The sequence below is a fragment of the Pantherophis guttatus genome, chromosome 1 (genome assembly GCF_059756535.1).
Source record: "Pantherophis guttatus breed Tessera chromosome 1, ASM5975653v1, whole genome shotgun sequence".
NCBI classification, from domain to species: domain Eukaryota; kingdom Metazoa; phylum Chordata; class Lepidosauria; order Squamata; family Colubridae; genus Pantherophis; species Pantherophis guttatus.
Genome location: NC_142063.1, coordinates 66,702,753 through 66,724,673, shown reverse-complemented (window position 1 = coordinate 66,724,673; position 21,921 = coordinate 66,702,753). Strand labels below are relative to the sequence as shown.

Sequence of the window (21,921 nt, the reverse complement as noted above, 5' to 3'; positions counted from 1 at the left end):
GAACATGTCATTTGGAAAAGTCCTATCGGTTAATCTTATCAAGATTAACAATGTAATTAGACACAATCCTCTTGCATTCCCTTGTTCTAAAATTACTAATATTGATTTGAAGTGGTTGTTGTTTTTTCATAGACTTAACACTCAAGTCCAAGTGACTCTGAGTGACTGGCACCAGGGGTGAAATTCAGCCGGTTCCTACCGGATCACACGATACAATAGGGCCAACTGCACAAAGCCCCGCCCACCTGTGCGGATGTCATGACGTCCCTTTTTTGTGATGATTTTCAGCCTCTGCGCATGCAGTGCCGCACATTTGCGAACCGGTAGAAAAGGTAAGTGAATTTCACCCCTGACTGGCACTATTAAAAAAAAAAAAAAAAACCAGAACAGAAAATAAAAGAAATAAATTATATATATCCAGTAAGGAAAGAAAAACGTATTCACATGCAAATTACAATATAAATGTTAGATTATAAGGCTTATAATTATGATTATTTAAATGTTGTGGAATAATAAACAATTATTTTTTCCCAGAAGTCATTTATGATCTTCAGGAACACCATGGGATGCAGTAGCCAATACAATATTCAGTATTGGCCTGATCTAATATTAGCATCTCAATTGCCATCCAAAACAATTCAGATCAGAAATGTCATTTTTTTTTGTACAGTGTGATTTGTCAAGCTATTATTTCAAGACTGTAATTTTTTCATATCTTGTCAATAGCATTCAATTTAATTCTTGTTTATTTGTCATTTTTATTTATTAAAATGTATGCCAGGATTTCAATGTAATGCATCCCAGATGGTTAACAGCTATAGGGATCTAGTATGAGTGACCCCTTCATCCCTCCATCTTTTTATAAGAACAAGTTACTGCTCATTAGATATAACTGGTAGGACTGTGTTAGCTGCAGAAGAATCTGAGCATAGCAAGAGGGAATTGTCCGAACAGGAGAACAGGAATGTAGAATATGCAAACTTGCAACAACCTTCTTGGGGACATGAGAAAATAAAGGCTAAGACCTCTCTGGATATGAAGACATGGGAAAAGAGCAGGCTGGATTTAAAGAACTGCATATAAATTCTTTATTATGTTTCTTGCTTCTCAGAAACAATCAATGGCCGGTCTATTGTTGCTGACAGAGAAATAACAATAAATACTTAATTCCTAAACTGATAGCTGACCCGCTATACCGCAGAGGTGGGTTTCAGCAGGTTCTGACCAGTTCTGGAGAACCGGTAGCAGAAATTTTGAGTAGTTCGGAGAACCGGTAGTAAAAATTCTGACTGGCCCGGCCCCATCTATTCTCTGCCTCCCAAGTCCCAGCTGATATGGAGGAAATGGGGATTTTGCAGTAACCTTCCCCTGGATTGGGGTGGGAATGGAGATTTTACAGTACCCTTCCCCTGCCATGCCCACAAAGCCATTCCATGCCCACAAAGCCACACCCACAGAACTGGTAGTAAAAAAATTTGAAACCCACCACTGCTATACTAAGGTGACCAGACGTCCCGCTTTTGGCGGGACAGTCCCGCTTTTGAGCAATTTGTCCCGCGTCCCGCGGCGTTTTAAAAAAGTCCCGATTTTTCATTCTGCCTCCTGAATCCCCGCTGATGGCTAGAGGGAAAAAAAACTGTTTAAACTCTTGCCGCGGGGCTTCAAAGGGCCGACCTACAGCTGATCAGTGTTAAAAAAAAATGAGTAGAAAAAACAGCCCCTGTTAACAGTTTCCGCTAGGTTAATTAGCTGCAAAAAGCTGCAAAAAGCTGCAAAAAGTTCCTAGAGCAGATTTTTTTCCCCCTAGCTATGCTGAAAACAAAGGCGAAAGAGAAAGTAAAGCTGCAACGTGACAAAATGAGGCAGAGAGAGATTTCTTTCTTTTTCTTTTTCTTTTTCCTCACCAAAAAAGGTAGGTACAAAACTGCAAACAATGGGAAATTTTGGGCAAAAGAGGAGAGTTCAAGATTTTAAAACACAAAAGAAAAAAAGCTCTATTTAACTAGGGAATTGTAATAATTGAGATACTATTAATAATTGTATATTGTGTTGAAAGCAGAAATGGTTAAGTTGTGGTTTGGAGGAATATATGGGGGAAATTATTTGGTTTATTATTATTGGTAAATATAATTAATTGATTTGTAAGAAATTGGATTGCATGGAAATAATTGGAATATTCATGTTCATATTGATTAATATACAAAAAAGATAGTTATATAACTAATTGATTTATATTAAAATGTTGAATTTGTATTAAACAACTGTATTACATAATTACATAATTAACCAATGTGAGGATGGATATAAAAATAGATGACAATGGGAAGGGGTATAATATAGAATAGAAGGGAAAAAATGAATTTGATTAAGATTAGAGATGAGGATGAAGGGTAATATTGGTTTTTTTAAAAAATAGATGAGGAATAAATATGGGAAAAAGAAAATATAGAAATTGTAAATTTAATTGAAATGGCTAAACACTGGTTAAATTTGTGAACCGGCCAAATACTCTGTTCAAAGAAAATACATTGTATGTTTGTATGTGTGTTTCTAATTATTGCTATTTATTCATATTTGTTCTCTTTTATTCTTTAAAGTTTAACAATTCATTCTTAATCTTAATATCTTTATATTTGCTTGGGGTTGGCTTTCTTCCCTTTCATCTTTTTTATTGTACAGCAATCTTTCTCCTCAAACCTACCACCACTCTCTTTTCTTTCCTTCTTACTTTCTCTTCCCCCCACCCTCTTTTTCTCCTCCCTACTTCCTCTTCCTTTCTCCTCCTCCTCCTCCTCTCTTCCTCCCTCTCTTACCCTCACTCCTACTCTAATTTCCATTCCTTCATCCCTCTCTATTGCTGTATCCTTTAATGCATATGGACTACTCAGAGGGCTGAAAAAGTTATTTTTGACTGGTCCTCACACTTTTGACCAGTCCTCGAACTTACGACTGTCCTCACATTTTACGTTTTTGCCCTATCTTGTCACCATGGTGAAGAGAAGCAGTTGTGAAATGAGTGACATGGTTGTTAAGAATAGTGCACGGGCATAAATGTGAGGATGGTCATAAGTGTGAGGACCAGTCAAAAGTGCGAGGACCTGTCAGAAATGACTTTTTTCAGCCCTCTGGTTAGTCCTTTTGTGCATATGGACTACTCAGAGGGCTGAAAAAGTTATTTTTGACTGGTCCTCACACTTTTGACCAGTCCTCGAACTTACGACTGTCCTCACATTTTACGTTTTTGCCCTATCTTGTCACCATGGTGAAGAGAAGCAGTTGTGAAATGAGTGACATGGTTGTTAAGAATAGTGCACGGGCATAAATGTGAGGATGGTCATAAGTGTGAGGACCAGTCAAAAGTGTGAGGACCTGTCAGAAATGACTTTTCAGCCCTCTGAGTAGTCCCTATACACATAGCCATGGCCACCTGGTCACATGACCAGCTAGACACGCCCACCCAGTCACATGACCTCCAAGCCACGCCCACACAATAAGTCACGCCCACAATGGTGTCCTTCTTACCAATGTTAAAATCTGTTCACCTTACCCTATACACATAGCCATGGCCACCCGGTCACATGACCAGCTAGCCACGCCTACCCAGTCACATGACCAGCTAGCCACGCCCACCCAGTCACATGACCAGCTAGCCACGCCCACAAAATAAGCCACGCCCACAATGTCCCTCTTTACCAATGTTAAAATCTGGTCACCTTATGCTATACCGGTATTTGAAGTAGAAGGCTCACAAATAAAAACATAAGTATTTGTAAGTTTTACTACAGATACTGGAAAAGATATTAAAACAAAATTAGTAGATCAAAATTTGAGTCATGTACAAAGCAGATCCATGTTCAAATCCTCTGATGCTTTCTTCTGTCAGTATATTGTAGTGGGCTATTTATTTTTTGGCTGGAGGAGTGTTTAATTCCTGCATATTGTTATAATGGACCAATCCAGTCTCAGGCTTTTTGTTTTTTACCTTGCTCTCATATCTAGAAGTATTTGTCCAAGGCTTTGGTGAGTCATAGCCTTGTTCATGCTTGTACTGGAGAACACCTAAAAATGATGCCTGGACAGTATTGTATCTCGATCTCCATTCTAGTTTCCCAAGCATATCCTGCTGGGAGTATAGTTAGAATTATACAGCAGAATCTGGATATTACATTTCAAGGCAACATTTGAAAACAATCTTGGGATGGTAACTTTGTGATTTGTGACTTTTAACTGGGTGTCTTTGGTTGCCAGAGTGACTTTCAGCCCAATTCACTTCACAGGGTTGTTGTGGGGGAAACAGGAGGAGGAAGAAGTATTAAGTTAGCTGCCTAGAGTTACTTATAAAGTAATAAAGATAGGATAAAACTCTAATAAATAACTATTAAAGAAACAAACAAATAAACTATCTAATAGTATTTTGAAAAAGAAATGATAGAAGGAAGAGAACCTTTTCTCTTTATAAATCTCCCCTAAAAGGCCCAACTCCTTTTAAAAATAATTTTCCCTAAGCAGATTTTTAAAAAAATCTATTTCCCACTGAAATAAAAGGGGAGAAAGAGATTGGGGATCATTTGAAAGAGATGGGAAAAATTAAACAATCTCTCTTTTTGTCCATTTTGGTCTTATGTTGACATTCCTCCAGTGAGTTAAGGTTACTTAAAAACGAAGGAACCTGTTTTACCACATTCCTTCTATATGAAAAGTTTATATCATTATTTATACCAGGGTACAACACTTCAGATAGAGTTGGAGTTGAACTCCCATTCTGGAGTATAACATTGGCGATTCCCCAGCTAATTCCCACGCTCTGATTTCTACCTGACTTTTAGCTGATTAGTTCTTTCCTCTTGGAAAAATAAATTGCTTACAAGTGACTGACAGCTTGAAGCACTCAGTTTTTGACTGCTGAAACATACTTTCCCACCTTAGACTAAGAGGTGCACTTCACACTTACAATTCCAGTTGGTTTTAGTGTGCATAAAGATAAAAATCATCTGTCTCACAAGAGTTATACACTTCTCAGTATTTCTCCATAGATTTGCCTCCTGATTAGGAGCAAACAAAAGCGGAGCAGCAATGTCTACCTCAATTGAGCAAGCGTTAAGGGCTGCTGAAGCATTCAGTCACTTCTGATTTAAAGACAAAGCAGTGTCGTTTATTCCCAGAGGCCATGTTGGTAGAGGTATTCGTATAGCAATTGTTCACTCAGAGACATTTCAGCTGATTCTTTCTGAGGGCTATTTTGTGATTCACAGGAGCTGTATATTAATCGGAGTTTCTCCCAACGCTGTTGTAGTTATTGGATGGTGTGTAATGTACTACACAAAAGAGTTCAGCTGAATTGATGTTCTATTTAAACAATCCAGAAATTAGGCAACTCATCCACTTGAAATAATTCAGAATTTAGACAACCGATGGTGTGCTGTATCAGTTTAACAACAGGCAGAAATAGTTTAAGGGAATGTTTGTGATGCTATTAAACATTGTGAAATCAAAACTAATGAGCCAAGAAATATAAGAAAAGAGCCAAATGTTATTTAATTCCCATCAAGAAATGTAAACCATAGGAAATAAAAGAAAAAGGAAAACATCAAACAGCCTTACTTTTATAATAGATTCTCATACTAATTGCCATTTTATGTAAATTCGAAGCATATGTGCCCTTTTTAAGAAAGAATATTTTAAAAATAAAATTTTCCTTTATGTAAAACTTATATTAGAAACCAGTTTAGTATAGTGGTTAAGGCATCAGACTTGAGACTATGAGTTTTAGCCCTGCCTTAGTCACAAAACCAGCTTCATGATCTTGGGTCAGTCACTTTCTCTCAGACCTAGGAAGGAGGCAATGACAAACTACTTCTGTAAAACTTTGCAAAAAAAAAAAAAAACCTGCATGGATTTGTAAGGCAATCTCCAAAAATCAGACATGAGTGAATGAAATTTAATAAAAAGCCTACATTAGGGATCAGCATTTTCAACATATTCTAAGTCCCATAACCCATCAGCTGTCAATCTTCAGAACTCTGTACCCTGCCACTGTTGTTCATCCTTTCTGTGGCTTCTTATTCTCCTCAGCATTTTTATGATCTGACCACTAGAAAGAAAATCAGGAATGGCTTTCCTTCCAGGGATCAGGTAAATCAGATCCCAAAGGAAAAGGAAACACAAATGGACAGCAGCAGCAGTGATAGTGAGAGTATGATGCCTTTTAAAATCGGAAGCTGATTTATATAATCAATTATATAATATATATTATATATAATATATAGTAATCAATTATAATCTGATTTATATAACAACAAAAGCACCTGAAAAAACACGCTGGTGAGATGATGCTCAGATGGCTTCAGTAAGTGCACCTGTTTTGGTGCTTTAAAATTATCCAGAATTTTGCTTCAAAACTTCTGTTTTGTTCTGAACTACATAGACTAACTGGGAAATACTGCCAGAGCTGCCAGCCTTTAATTACTTTTATTGTATAGTTTTGTTGCAGATTGAATTAAGAAGAAATGTATGCATTTTTTTCTTTAGTTACACTGAGGAGCACAGATTCAACATTGCATATTTACTTAAAATCTTTTGAAAACTCATAAGAGGGATACTTAAATTGACCTTTACTGAAATCTGTCAGGAAAAATAATCTAAACATCAATCAAGTCACAATCACTCTCCCTCTTAAGTCACATGGTTTAGAGTAGAATTCTACTATTGCAATGGTTTTCATTTGTTAGAGGAATCAAATAGCTTTCTTTTGATTACATCTCTCATTTTTGTTCTGACTCATCCTGAGCTGAATTCAAAATCATGAAGTCATTTGAAAGCCTTGCTGGAGTATCTATCTATCTATCTATCTATCTATCTATCTATCTATCTACCCACCCACCCACCCACCTACCTACCTACCTACCTACCTACCTACCTATCATCTATCTATCTAATTAATGATTCCACCAGGGGTGAAATTCACTTACCTTTCCCTACCGGCTTGCAAAAATGAGTGCGTGCACCTCCTCCATGCATGCACAGAGCCTTCTGTGTATGCGCAGGGGGTCAAAAACGGGATGTGATGATATCTGGATGGTGGGCAGAGCCTCCCGCTGCCAGTGCTACCGGATGGTGCAATCCAGATAGATCCGGCTGAATTTTACCCCTGCTATCCACCCATTGCACAAACCCATGACTTGGGTGGCATACAATAAAACACTTTAATTCTCCATAACAGTCTAAATATAAAAGGGAAATAAAATAAACATATGGAAAAAAAACCAAATACCAAGAAAATGGGAGAATAAAATAACTTAATCTCATATAGCCAGCTATCCTTGGAATTCCCAATGCTGGTAGAAATAAACAGGTTTAAAGGGCCTTCCAAGGCTAACAGAGATGGGGGCTAACCTTACCTCCGGGGAATGATGTTCCAATGCTATAATTCCAAATGCTATAATAGCCTTATTAATCTCTTATTACTTGTCTAAGTTCATATTTTCTGTGTTGCTGATAGGTGTGAATGCTTAGTGAACTACAGAGTGTTGAGTTTAAGTTCAAACCAAATAATCCTCCCGTGATGAGTCAGAAAAAGCAAATATAACCAACAGTGCATAATGGTGTTTCACATGTGCCATTTAAACATCAGTTAAAAGATTCTTTAGACGTGTTCTTATCCATTGATATACACTCATAAGAATTCACATAGCCATCAGAAAGTGACTTTTAGTAATAACACACAAACATCACTAGAATATTTGTAATTCAGGGTTGAACTGTGGGGTCCTTCATGCTCTCTGAGCTTGGCTGTTTTTTGCAGATGTTTCATTACCAAACTAGGTAACATCATCAGTGCAACTCAGTCCAAGGTTGGAAAGCACCAAAGACCTCACATACAAATATGCTTATCTGAATAAAGTTCTGCATCATTCGTGAAGTATTTAAACTGTACTTACACCGTGTACTTTATTTTTCTTGCCCTAAGAAGAGTCATGCTATCTTGTGGATCCCTGTGTATCGCTTCATAATCACACAAAGAATCATCATCATCATCATCATCACCACCACCACCACATCATCATCCTATTAAATCTATATGTCACCCGACTTTCATTGACTCTGGGCAGTTTACAAATTGATTTGAAATGTGACAAATAGGACAATAAAACAAAACAAAACAAAAAACCCCAAATCCTCAAAAGGATTGAGATGGTAGACTAACAATCTGGGTAGAATCAATGGAATTCTGAGTAGCAACATTGGCGATTAGCATGTATCTTAGCTTAATTAGCTAAGCAGGCATATGATATCTACATAATACCCTGTAGGCAACAAACCATGGTAATTTATGCTGACGAATGATCAGCAGCCTGGTAGCAGCATTTCCAACTACCCTGTTTCCCTGAAAATAAGACATCCCCAATAATAAACCCAATCGGGCTTTTGAGCGCATGCGCTAAAATAAGCCTCCCCCTGAAAATAAGCCCTCCCTGAAAATATTTAAACGCAGAGCTGGAAATTAGCTGTGATGGCAAGAAGATCCCCATCTTGCTCCACGTGCCCCAAAATAATAAGACCTCCCTGAAAATGAGGCCAAGCACTTATTTTGGGGTTCAAAAAAATATAAGACAGGGTCTTATTTTTGGGGAAACATGGTAATACATTTTATTGAAAAGCATAAACTTATATAAATGAGCTTAAGGGTTCCTACCTCCCTTTTTCTGACTTTTCATGTCTTGGTCTGTGATGGAAAATAAATAAATAAATAAATGCAAGACAATTCTAAAGGATTTACACTAAAGAATGCATTGGGGAATGGTAACGAAATAGTTAACTCTTTAAAGCTCGTTATGTGCATTTGGCAATTATTATTTGTACATCTGGGATTAATTAAGAATGGAAGTGCAAAGACCAATGGTCAATGGCCTTTTTTCCCTGTCAAATTAAGGGCAGTAATATTTAAGCTATCTCTGTCAAATTATTTCTCCAAATGCAGTCGTATAAACATGTATTTGGGAGAAAGCACCATTAAAAGTAGTGGCATCCATTTCTTTTAAAAGTGTGACTGTACCATTTGTCTATTCTTTTCTGCAGTATTTTTAAAAAAATCTTTTCGTTCATTTGATTTTTTATTTATTTATTTATTTATTTTTATATTGAATGGCTTTAGTGCTCCCTGTTCTCACTGGGAAAATGGCACTGGGCTTTTATGAATTTTTCCGATCCCACTCAAACCTATTTCCATAAAGTTCAGAGGAACAAGGAAATGCATAAGGCTTCTTCCCTTGAAAGAGTGAGATACTGTTGTTCTTTCTGCAATTCATCTGAAAGTGAATTGCTTTTAAGAATCAAGGTAACTATTAAAAAAGGTATTTGGGGAACTGAAATAACTGTTTGAATAAACAAGATGAGTTATTGCTCAAAAACCTTTGTTATCATACAAAGGATCATTAATAAACACTCTTTAAAACTTTACAAAAATAATGAATGTTATTCTTTGGTTTTCCTAACATCTTCAATATAAACTTTCAGATGGTGAGCACTGAGATCACTTGATATCTAAGTAGAAAATAAAAGCATACTAGAAAATTATGTGGCTTTTTATCATTGAAAAGATCCAAAACCACATTGAAATATTTTTGGCTTACAGAGAAGCTTTAACTGAAAGACAAAGTTAAGGACTATGTGATGAAACAAGATTCATATTTTTCTTTAAAAAAATGTGCTGGCATATAACATGGAATAATTAAATACTGTGTGTGCATGCACATGCCCGTATCTGAGCAAACTAAATCGGATTGTCAAATAGTATACTGAAAGGTTTCTTTGTGAGGCTTAAGTAGCGTATATGGCAGTAACAGATTTATCTCTTAACCTCAGGTCTTCCTAAAGATTTTGGAAAAGGCACCATTTTAAGGTTTGATTTAAGAGCAGAAGCAATGTTTAAATGGGGAGCTAGAGCCTCTTTAAGGATTGCCTCTGTATGATAGTTAGATTTTTCTGTTTGTTTCTTTGCTGAGTTGCCATTTTAGTATAAAGAATAATATAAAACATCAGTATTTGTATACAGGAATGAAAACTGTTAAGCCATAGATTATTAAAATGCCAGATTTATAAAATCTATAAGAGCTGTGGTAGCACAGTGGTTAGAATGCAGTATTGCAGACTAACTGTGCTGACTGTCGGCAGTTAGAACCCGACCGGCTCAAGCTTGACTCAGCCTTCCATCCTTCCAAGATTGGTAAAATGAGGACCCAGATTGCTGGAGGGCAATAGGCTGACTCTGTAAACTGCTTAGAGATTGCTGTAAAGCACTATTATGGGGTAGTATATAAGTGCTATTGCTATGTTTTGTAATTGTCTCTTTATATGCCTGAAGAATAATTTGAGGGGAACTGTACATGTGTCGGATATATATGAAATTACAAAATGATGCATGGTTAGTAGAATAGTATTTCAGAAAGGGGGCTGCAGGAATTAAACAAAAGATCAGAAAGAGGTCAGATCTCTTTACTGAAAACTCTCACCCTCTGACTAATAGACTGTTTCTCTTGGGAGTTGTGAAGTTTAAACACAAATCTGCTATTATTACACAATCTTTTGGTAACCATTTCTCCATGTTATACAGGTAGTTCTCAATTTATGACTGGTTGCTCAGCAACCATTTAAAGTTATGATGGACTTCTTTAGGGGGTATTTACAACCCAGTTCTGAAGTTGTGAAGGCTGCTCCCCTGGTCACATGGCCACATTTTGGGTGCTCAAGAACCGGCTGCAATTTATGATCATTTGCAGCATTCCACAATCATGTGACTGAGTTTTTGCAGAAAACCAGCATTTAGGTCTGTTTTTTGGCAAAACTGACTCCTAGAAAACTATTGGTTTGCTTAATGACTGTGCTTAATTTATTTGCTTAATGACTTTGCTTAATTTATGAAGGCTGTAAAATTGGGTCGGTCACATAGGTGATCTATTTTATGAGCATTATGATTTATGACATAATGGGCAAGCTCAATTATGGTGATAAGTTGAGGACTACCTGTAATGGAAATGATTCAGTATACAGTAAGCGCTGCTGTAAGTATTTATGTGGTGTGTATGAGAAAGAGAGAAAGAGAGGGAGAGATAATATTTTCCCCGATGCAGGAGATACTACTTCTCCATTAGTAAAAATATACAAGCCGGGTCTATATATTTTTATACTTTCCCTTCTAGTGCTTAGCTGTTACTATATAACATTTTCTTCATGTTTTCAGAATTGTGCAAAAAGAAAATCTCAACATGTTTGTACAGCTGTTACACATCCCCATATAATAATTCGATCATTTGACAATCTTATCGAATACAGTAATTTTCTTACCCATTATCTTCCTTTCTTTTTTATCTAAACTGTTTTTCTCCCACCGTGTACCTGCAGAAAGCTTAGGTTATTGGTTGTTATAAATGTTAATAAGAAATGAAAATACTGTAATCATTAATGGGCTTAGGACAGATGTTACCACTCCCCCTAGGGACCTGTATTTGGGTTTTTGTCTCTGGTGAGCAAAGCTATGCAGGTACCTGGATCATAAAGTGAGCCATTTCTGGGAAACCTTACTGTTCAATGTTATCTTTTTATGTACTTCTGAAAGAAATGGGTTTTTTTCATATAAAGGAAGGCTTTTTAGTAATACGTAAAGTTTGCAGCACACCTTCCTCTAATGCCATCATCACTATATGTATTTTTTAGTTGTAGACCTGAATAATATATTTTAGAGAAGTACAATATTTAAAATATGCATGCTATTCTTCTTATTTTGTTTCTAGAATGCATGTTTGAAAAACCTGTATGAGAAGCAAATTTTTAATTAATGCAAAGGAAATTTGATTTTTAAAATGCCAACAGCTTTTCTTACCCATTATCTTCCTTTCTTTTTTATCTATTTGAAGTTAGGTTTTAAATGTATTTATTTAAAGAGCATAAAAGAGCACAAAAAAGTAACAGATTTTAACCATTTTTGGTGACCAGTCCCCATTGTAGTGCTCTCGTAAAAAACAGCTAGAAAACTTTGAACTAGAAATCCTGGATTTCCAAGAGGATTCGTGCACAACGTGATTATGAATGGACATTCCTACCACATGCAGAGGACTTGTCCTATAGATTGGATTTATCCTATATCCTCATACAACTGAGGAATGTAGCTAAGCTGAAAAACTGTCAGGTGGAAAATGCCATCTTGGGTCAGGAGAACCATGCTAGTAGCCTCCCTCCAGCTTATATAAAGAGAGCTGGCAGGAAGATTCTTTAGAGGGCATCCAGCATGACTGAATATGAATAAGGAACTGTTTCGTTTACCCAGACCCCATTCTCCATTTTTGCAATGAAAGCTATCATCTGCATAGACACAGCATCCTATTAAAAAGTAAGAAAAAGAATGAGGCCATTATTTACTGCAGTTTGATCTGTGAACTGCATAGCAACATTCATTCTTCTTTAAATGTGGCCTTCTTTTATGAGTGATATGCATATATGTCAGTCAAAATGGATATCTAAATAGTTAACCTTTAAATATATATTAATTTAGCTTTCAAATATTTATTTAAAAGTTTTAAATATTGAAAGACTGTAGAAGTATTGTGAATTCCAGAGGGCTTCTAGTTTGCAGTTAAAGGCCAGAGCAAGGATGGTGAAATAAATTAAGGAATGGCAGTGATTGCATTCATACACTGCACAAACTGGAATGTGATTTGTTTACTTTTGGTTTAGCTATTTATATGAATCTAACCTCATGGTTTATAAATAGTGGCTTATGATTTAACAGATTAAGCAGACTGTCAATTGTGGTTTATTGAAAATGGTAAAATATTGTAAAATGCTATTTTTTTCTCTAGTCTACTAACAGAAGACCAAGAATGTTTATAGATTGAGGGAGATATTTATTTGGAGAAATAGGAATAACTTCCACATAATTATTATGGTAATAGTGCAAACATCTTGTACCCCAATTCTCCTGTTTGCCTTACACATTTCTTCAGGCTTCAAGAAATAAGAACTTGCTAATCACAAAAGGACCAGAGAAGCCAAGTCTTAATGATTTCTGGGAGAGATTTGATTTCTCCCATTAAGCCCCAGAGAGGTTTGTCTTTGGCCAGATTTTGCCAAAATTAGACACATCAATAACATAAAATTAAAGTGTTGCATTTTACCTTTGACAAGAGAAAATTAAGACGAGATGGGATTTTTGTTGCCAGAGCTTTGCTGGGTTCCATTGAACATAGATGTCTCCTCTAAGCTGGCATTACAGGCTTAACAATTTTAGTACAATTATGTACAGTATGATGACCAAGTCTTTAAGCAGAAAACTAGATGGGTTCAAACATGTAACCCAATCTTTTAATTATTTATCCAAATGTCAGGCCATGTGCTGATTGTCTCAGCTGATTTACTTCTTGTCAAGAACTATTTGTATAAGGAGGCCAACAAGAAACATGAGAAGAAAGGAACTCCCCTTCTCTAAGGAACTTCCCCTTAGAGAAAATTGGAAGAGTGATTTTACTGTTACATCTACTGAATAGGCAATTGTTCCTGGATAGAGGAAAAAAAGAGAAAATTACATGCAAAATCTAAACTCATTTTGATTTTGTACAACAAAACTGTTCCTTTTACATTCTTCTGAATGGTTAATAATTGAACGTCCTTACAAAATCCTCACATTAATTCCTTTCAAGATAAATATATTATGTAAAGTTCAGAAAAGGAACAAACAACATAAACCAAATAAAGACTTGAAATAAGAAAGGTAAGGGAAATATAGTTAAATCTAATACATGTAATATCATTCACTATAACTCTCAGTGCCAATCCATTTTTGCCTCCTCTGTCCTAACAAAGCCTAATATATTGCTTTTTATGCTTTTAACTTCTCATCTTTATCTTTTATAGCATCTCATCAAATTTATCCAACCATGACCATGTAGTTTCAAGACCCCACCAACCAAAACCTTTAAGCTCCATTAATTTTCATGTTGTCGTTCAGTATACATATAAATATTTCCCAGTGAACCCAAGGTTGATTGGGTGAATTGAAATGATTGGCTGAATTGAATCCAATACTGATTTACTGAAAGAATTGGTAATATTCCTAAAACATTAAATGTGCTGATTTTAGGTTAGATAAGTAGAACTTGAAATTTTTCAGAAGTATAAATGTAATATTTTATAGATAATTTTATAGATAATACATATTAAAATATATATATAACTATTGAAAGTAGTTGTAGTAATCATTACTTAAGTGATAATAGTCTCCTAATTCCTTTATTTGTTTAGGTAACTTGATCTGATAGTTTTATATTTTACAGAAGTATCATTATATATTGTTTTCTGTACAGTCCATAAAAGTTACTCAGTGAGCCATTGTCTGGGTTTTTCTTTTTATCATTGGTTATAACAAACCACAAAGAATGCACCACTAAATTATTCAATATGATATAAACTACATAGTTATTAAATAAAATGAACAGGAAAAGAAACTATGTTAATATATAATATGTCTTTCATCTTATCACTAAATATAGACCATATAGAAATACTTTGCTCCATCTTCTAGTTTTTGGACTACAAAAATATTTACAAAATTGGTAACAAATATCTTTAATCATTCCTTAAGATCAAGAGGGTAATTTTTTTTCTTTTTTCATTTATGTAAGAGTATTTTTCTCAGTACCACTTTTGATAAAGCTGAATGGCTCATAAAATGACAAATTCTGTCTTTTAGGAATATAATTTAACATCATGCTACTTTGCTGTAAAATTTTGAAATAACAACAATTTAAGAATAATTTAAATTTGCATATTGAAATGCCTTATATAGTAATTTAAGATTTAAACTGGCATTAAATTTAGGCAGTGTTAGAATTAGGTTCTGTTAACAATTATGACCAATATTACTATATACATTACAAAATGAAGTAAAAGAATTATAGTAATTTCTGACTAATGTAGAAAATTATGCAAGTTTAAAAAGTTGAATATAAGGTCAGGAAAATTCAAAGTTCAGATTTGGTAACTAAGATGTGGTAACAGATGTGGTAATTAATCTTCCACAAAGATTATGATTGAAAAATGGTTCCCATATTGAGTTAAATTCTGAATCAGATATGTTTGGGTGGGTATGTGGTAAATTTGTATGTTGCCATAACTTAATTTGCCATTCTTCTGCAGAAGGAATTGTTCATAATTTCCAATGAGTAGCATGGAGAATCCTAGCAGTTGTTACCATGTACAAACTCAGCTATGTGTATCTTGTAGGAATAAGCACAACACAGTATTTGCTAATGAATTAGCTTAATTCTTAAATCATACAGAATATATTTTTCATTTTTTCCAGTCTTGGATCCATTGATTTTCCAAAATTGGATATTCCAATCCTTCATTTTACACTTCTGATAGATAATTAATGCTAACCTTCATCTTGTTTCTTTAATTCAAACTGAATGGTTGGTTTCATTTCTAGCACTGGATCTTATAAGCAAACTTGCCAAGGCATCTGGACCATACTATCTTGTATGGTCCAGATTGCCCAGCAGGAGCTATAGGTATATAATAGGCAGAATATAATATCTCAAACAACCATTATAAATCAACTGATTTAAAATATTTTCCCATGTTTGAACCAGGCTTTCCAATAAAATATCTTTGCTGCTATCTTCACATTTCTATTATACCACAGCTTCAATTTCTCCTGTAATTTTGGGACCAAATTGCTTACCTATTAATAACTAATATGTCTAAAAGCTTTCAAGCCGGAAACAAACATCCCCTTTTACTAGACCTTGGTGCTCAACGTTGCCAATTTTTCAAAAACATCCAATTAGAGAGTAATTGAATGATAATATTTAGACAAGTTCTCAGTCCATAGAAATATAGGTGTTAGAATGAAAGCACAATGGTTAGAGTTGAAAATCTGGTAGTTTAAACCCATTATCAAAAAGCAGCCTAAATATGAGCAAAATTATTTAGGGATTTTGGCCTGCCATGACAATTTTGTCAGTAATTTCTACAAAGTATCTAAAGATAAAGTTAAAGTGTTCCCTGTCCAGTCGTGTCTGACTCTAGGACATGATGCTCATTTCCATTTCTTGGCTGAGGGAGCCAGCATTGTCCAAAGACATTTTCTATGGTCATGTGACCAGCATGACTATGCACCAAAAGCACATCGAATGCTGTTACCTTCCCACAGAAGTGGTACCCATTTATCTACACTCATTTGCATGATTTCGAACTGCTATGTGGGCAGGAACTGCTATGTGGGACAAGGAACAGAAGCTCACCCTTTCCATGGCATTTGGGTCTTGAACTGGGACTGTCCGCTTTCCAGCTGACAAGCTCAGCATCTTTAAACACTGAGCCACCATGCCCCTCCATAAAATATCTATTAGAAATTAACATTTGAATCCGTCTTAAAATATACATTAGCATTCATTTGAAATATTGTATATTGGTAAGATAGCATTCATTTGAAATACTGTATATTGATAGTTCATTGGAAAAAAAAGAGATAAAATCTAAATTAACTATGGGATCTCATATTGTCAGTAGGCTATCTTGTGAGGTGTTGTTTTTCAGCATCAGCAAGTTTGTGTATGCTTTGTTTAAAAAATTCAAAGGCGACAAGTGTATTTCTAATAACAGATCACACTGAAAATGCCTTGATTCATAATCTGGCCATGTTCATTTCTTTCGGATTTAATTTATGACCTTTAGCACCAGGGATCAATGCTACCATTATTTTTCTGTGCTGTTTTATGATGAAATTATTTGTAGCTTCATTTTGATGGGAATTTTTCCCTTATTTTCGCAGCCAGATGTACCTCCTTGCCTCTCAGAAGAGCAACTTAATGCCCTTCTGGAAGGCTGTATGCAAAGCCTAAGAAGAGGATGTGATCTTAATCTGACCAGATGTCAGGAAAATTCTGTTGAGAGGATGAGCCCTTGTGACATCTTTGAAGAGAACATGCCAGACTCTAGGAATGAAGTGTTAGATGATATTCAACTATCAGAAAACGAGGAAATGCTTGGAGAAGAGTATAAAGATATATTTTCAAAGGAAAAAATAGACTCCTGCTGTAATCCCAGCAAGACGTTTTTCGAATTTCCCATGTCGGAGAAAAAGGGAAATGAAGAAGACCAAGAGGAGGCACCAGACACTGCTAATGGCTCTGAAGATTTCTTCATGTCAAAGGTTCTCAGTATAGACAAGATGAAAAAGCCTCCTTTTCTTGATGAACCTTTTTATTGTGTCAGCATGAACAATGAACTTTCCACAGATGCCAGCATTCCTAGCATACCACTAAAAACCAGAGGAGGTGAGGCTTTTAATAAGCTTTTAGACCAAGCATTTGATTATGATTATAAAAGCCCAGACAAGTCAAGCAGGATTTCATCAAACATATGCACTAATGTTTGATGGTTATGCTGGTTATGCACAAAAGCACAGAATGATGTTGAGAATAGCAGACCATTTCAAAATGTTTTCTGACATTTTTTTCACTGACATAAATAGCAATGATACCAGTTCTCTTTTAAAAAGTGCCAAAAATAATGTTTTCGTCAGTTAGTGGTAAGGTGGGATTGGCATATGTTATGACTTCATAGGCAAGTACATTCCTTGTGTTTTTTATTTTGATAAATGGTTTCAAAAATATTAGTTGATAACATTTTTAATATAAAAAACTCAAAATCATAGAAGAAGAGAATATGTAACTGTTAATGTTACCTGGCAATAATATTTTGATAGATATATTTCCTGTTACAAACCAAAATAATCTGGCAATCTTTCTTAATTATATAACCAAACAATGCTGCTTGTGACCCATAGAATTCTTAAATTTCAACCCACATGAGGATATTAGCCAGTGGTGAAATCTAAAATTTGTTACTACCGGTTCTGTGGGCATGGCTTGGTGGGGGGGTAATGTGACTGGATGGGCGTGGCCAATTTTTTTTTTAACTTTTAAAACCATTTTTTCTACAACCTCTTCAGCAAAGAGGTTGTAAAAAAATGCTTTCAAAAGGCTCTGACGATCCCAGCTGAGTTGCCTGATCGGCAGAGGCTTTTTTAAAAAGGATTTTTTTCTTTTAAATGCCTCTGATGATCCCAGCTGAGTTTCCTGATCGGCAGAGGTTTTTTAAAAAGCCTCTGCTGATCAGGCAACTCAGCTGGGATCGTCAGAGGCATCTAAAAGAAAAAAAGGGTTTTTTTCTTTTAAAAGTCTTTGACGATCTCAGCTGAGCCGCGCAATCATCAGAGGCTTTTTTTTTTTACTTTTAAAAAAGCATTTTTTGGCTGAAGAGGTTGTGGAAAAAATGCTTTTAAAAGTAAAAAAAAAAAGCCTCTGATGATTGTGCGGCTCAGCTGGGCTTTGGGGGGAGGGGCAGGGATTTTTGCTACCGGTTCTCCGAACCCCCCGCCTGCATCGTTACCGGATCGGGTGATCCGGTCCGAACCGGGAGCATTTCACCCTTGATATTAGCTATGCCTCTTTTTTCATGGCAAATTATTTTAAACATGCTACCAAGCTTTTCATTTTTCTCTTCAAATACAAGCTTCTCATCTGCATCAGTTGCATTAATTGAATAGTATTTAGTCTAACACATTCTTCACAATATTTAATAATATTCTTAAATCTTGCCTAAGTATTCTTTTATCACAAAACAATATTTCTTCTGCTCCTTGCTGGGCAACAAATAATTAATGTTGCTGTTGAAATAAGATGGTCCCTCTGAATCTGTTGCAAAATCCGGTTGCTCTTTTGCTTGTAATATTTTGAAATTAAACAACACTGGTACTGGATGAAGGAGTTTGAATCAAATAAAAAAATCAGAATATACTCATTTATTCATTTCAGAGGTATATAGCAATATTTTTCTTACATTGTATATTGCTGCTTTCCTTCCTTGCTGAACTTAGGTTGTATTTAGTATTTACCAAATTTCACCTCTTATTTTGCTAATATTTCATGTCAGATTTAGAATATAATATCTGTGGAGATTCTCAGTCATTAGGTCATGGTTATCCCCAAAGGTGTTTTTCAAAAGGCAACTGGATTTTCTTGAGTTTTTTTTCCACCCCCCTGAAAACGTTTTGCTTAGTTAATATACTCTTCTTTCACCATTTCTTTTCTTTTCTTTTTTAAATGTGTCAGTATGAATGGATTGTGACTGGTCCATTGTGTTTCTGTTGTCAAAACTTGTGATTAAAATTAATGGATTAAATGCCATTGAACAGGGTGGCTTCTCTGAAACAATGCAGTTGTTGAAAAAGGGATTGTATAAGGGCAGAAGATGGGAAAAAGTGGGAGGGGAAGGGAGGGAGGGAGGAACATGGATAACAAAATAAATTTAGTTGGCTCTCTCCATGTCTCCCTTGGTTCTACTACTAATGTTAACTATACTTTAGTTAAGCCTCTTTGCCCTAATAAATACACTGGTCTTAGCTGCACCAAGATGAAGTCTATATTTATTCATTCATGCCCTAGGGATAGATTACTAATGCTACCATCAGTCACATAGACTGTAATGTTTCCATGTTGTTTAAATTTACCTGTGCCTCAGAAGTAGTGCCCAGAACTGTTTGCTCAGATCTTTTCATGCAGTGATTTGAAATATTTTATTAAATATATCATGTTGATATCTTTAAAGTTGTTTACTTTAATAAGCAGATACAAATGATGATAACATAGACTGCACAGATTAGAACGTTATATAATTTCTTATAATGGGCAAGTCTGATACATGAGAAATTAGCATTCTAAAATAGCCAAAGTTGAAACCAATAGCAAGAGTGGGAATAAAATGATAATGAAGAATTGATATAAATAAATATAGTTACCCATGCTCAGAAGATAGATATACATTATTGAACATTGAAGGGTGCTTATTAACTTGGATATCATTTCATTTTTCAGTATGAGTCCAAGACAATGCCATTGTATTAGCAGCCATTCTGTCTCTCTTGAGATGAGTCTGTATTTGTTTCTCCTTTTTCAAACCCAGATAATCTTCTGATACAATTATTCTATTAGATGAAATGCCAAACTTGTCTAAAATTATCCTGAATTCTTCACCAGAATTCATAATATCTTGGTTATCTAGAAATGAACAATAGATGTCTGAATTGATAATAGATGATATTCTATGTTTATTTATTAAACAGATTTATGTGACCACCTAACTCACACACAGCGACTCTATAGTTTAAAAAGATTCTGCAGTTTAAAAAAATGTGAGAAATGTTTTATACTTAGGGAGAGAATTTTAAAATTGATACATATTGTTCAATGTAGATGTAGATGTAGATAAAATATAAAAAGTGGTCTTTCAAACGATTTCTATGGTACTCAGATCTATGGCTTAAATCCAAATTCTATCTGTGAACAGCAAGACTTATTCTTTCTACTCTTGAATTTAGATCTAGTGGACGAGATTGATTTTAACTAATTCCCCTCTTCCTCTTGAGCGGCTTGAGCCATTGAATTTTTATTTATTTGGAGAATTAAGAATATTTGTTAGGCTGACTGAGAGTTTTTATCTTTCACTGAATTAAATACAATTAAATATTTTTGTCTGGGTCCTGCATACTTTTTAGAGTATTTCCAGCATGGTGCATAATAGCTTTTAAATACTCCTGTTTTAAGTGATAACAAGTAGAATAATTTATTGTGTGAGAACATATTTGTAATTAATCTCTCTGGGGAAAAGATTAAGAGCCTGAGTGGCGCAACAGACTAATGCTACTATTAAAAGGTAGTATTTAGCTTCCAGCTGCCTGCAATTACTGCGAGTTCAATTCTCACCAGGCTCAAGGTTGACTCAGCCTTCCATCCTTTCTAAGGTAGGTAAAATGACGACCCGGTTGTGGGGGCAATAAGCTGACTTTGTATAAAATATACAAAAGTTTGAAGGCTATTGCTTAATGCCTTGTAAGCCGCCCTGAGTCTCCGGAGAAGGGCGGCATATAAATTAAAAAAAAAAAAAGAAAAGAATGAAGATCATTGCAATATAATTTATGAGATTTGTCAAAGTATCTCTGGCTCCCCCAATATTGCATAGAGATCATATGAAAAGGAATGCTCTTACTAAGTATTGACTGGCAGAGATAAAATAAGATAGATATGTAAACTTTATTATACTTGGTCTAGCACATATACAAATATGCATCTATCGATAAAGTCTACTTACATTATAAAATATGTGGTTATAGAACTGTGTAGTGTAGCAAAATATTGAGATGGTGATGATGAGAGTTCTTCTGGGCAACAAAATTCAAAATTTATATTGTCAAGTTGAATACTAAAGACCTTTCATTAATCCAGGAATGGTTTTATTTCTGTGCAGATGAGCTGAAAGATGAAGATGTGAATGAAGAGTGATGTTCTTCCAACCTGATGTTCTTGAACATCATCCAAGAGTGATGTTCTTCCAAATTGGTAAAATTTACTTCATTAATTCTTTGTGTATTGTTTCAGGAAAATTTGTCTCATAATTAATGTTTTTGTCTCATTTTCATGTTGCAATAGGACTTCTAAATAAAGATTTCCTGATTAACTTCTTTCTGGGGATGACTTATGTACATGCAAATGTTTTACAGATCTAAAACTATTAAGCTCCTCTATCTGCACCAGGGGTGGGTTCTACTTACCTTTACTACTGGTTTGCAGTGGGGGCGCGTGCACGTTCGCTTCGCTCGTGCAGAAGCATTTTGGTGACGGTGGGGTCGGTGGGCGGGGCCTCCTGCTGGTTTTACTACCGGTTCTATAGATCAACAACCCACCACTGATCTGCACATATATATTTCAGTTATATCAATATTTATATTGTTTAGCAAATTTATGTAAGTGATAATAGCACTTTCTTAACAATAAGCTATATTTAAATATTAATAGAATTATTTGTATGCTT

General features: G+C 35.2%; 1 protein-coding gene across 2 annotated transcripts in view; it reads left to right on the top strand.

The window, feature by feature from the left end:
* FSIP1 (fibrous sheath interacting protein 1) overlaps positions 1–21,567 on the top strand; it is a 51,496-nt gene extending 29,929 nt beyond the window's left edge. For both annotated transcript variants that reach the window (XM_034417889.3, XM_034417888.3), the window contains exons 12-13: positions 16,823–17,327; positions 21,358–21,567. In XM_034417889.3, coding sequence (XP_034273780.2) covers positions 16,823–17,327; positions 21,358–21,392 — 540 coding nt within the window. In that variant the 3' untranslated portion in view covers positions 21,393–21,567. The remainder of the gene's footprint in view (positions 1–16,822; positions 17,328–21,357) is intronic.
* The last annotated feature ends 354 nt before the right edge of the window (positions 21,568–21,921 follow it).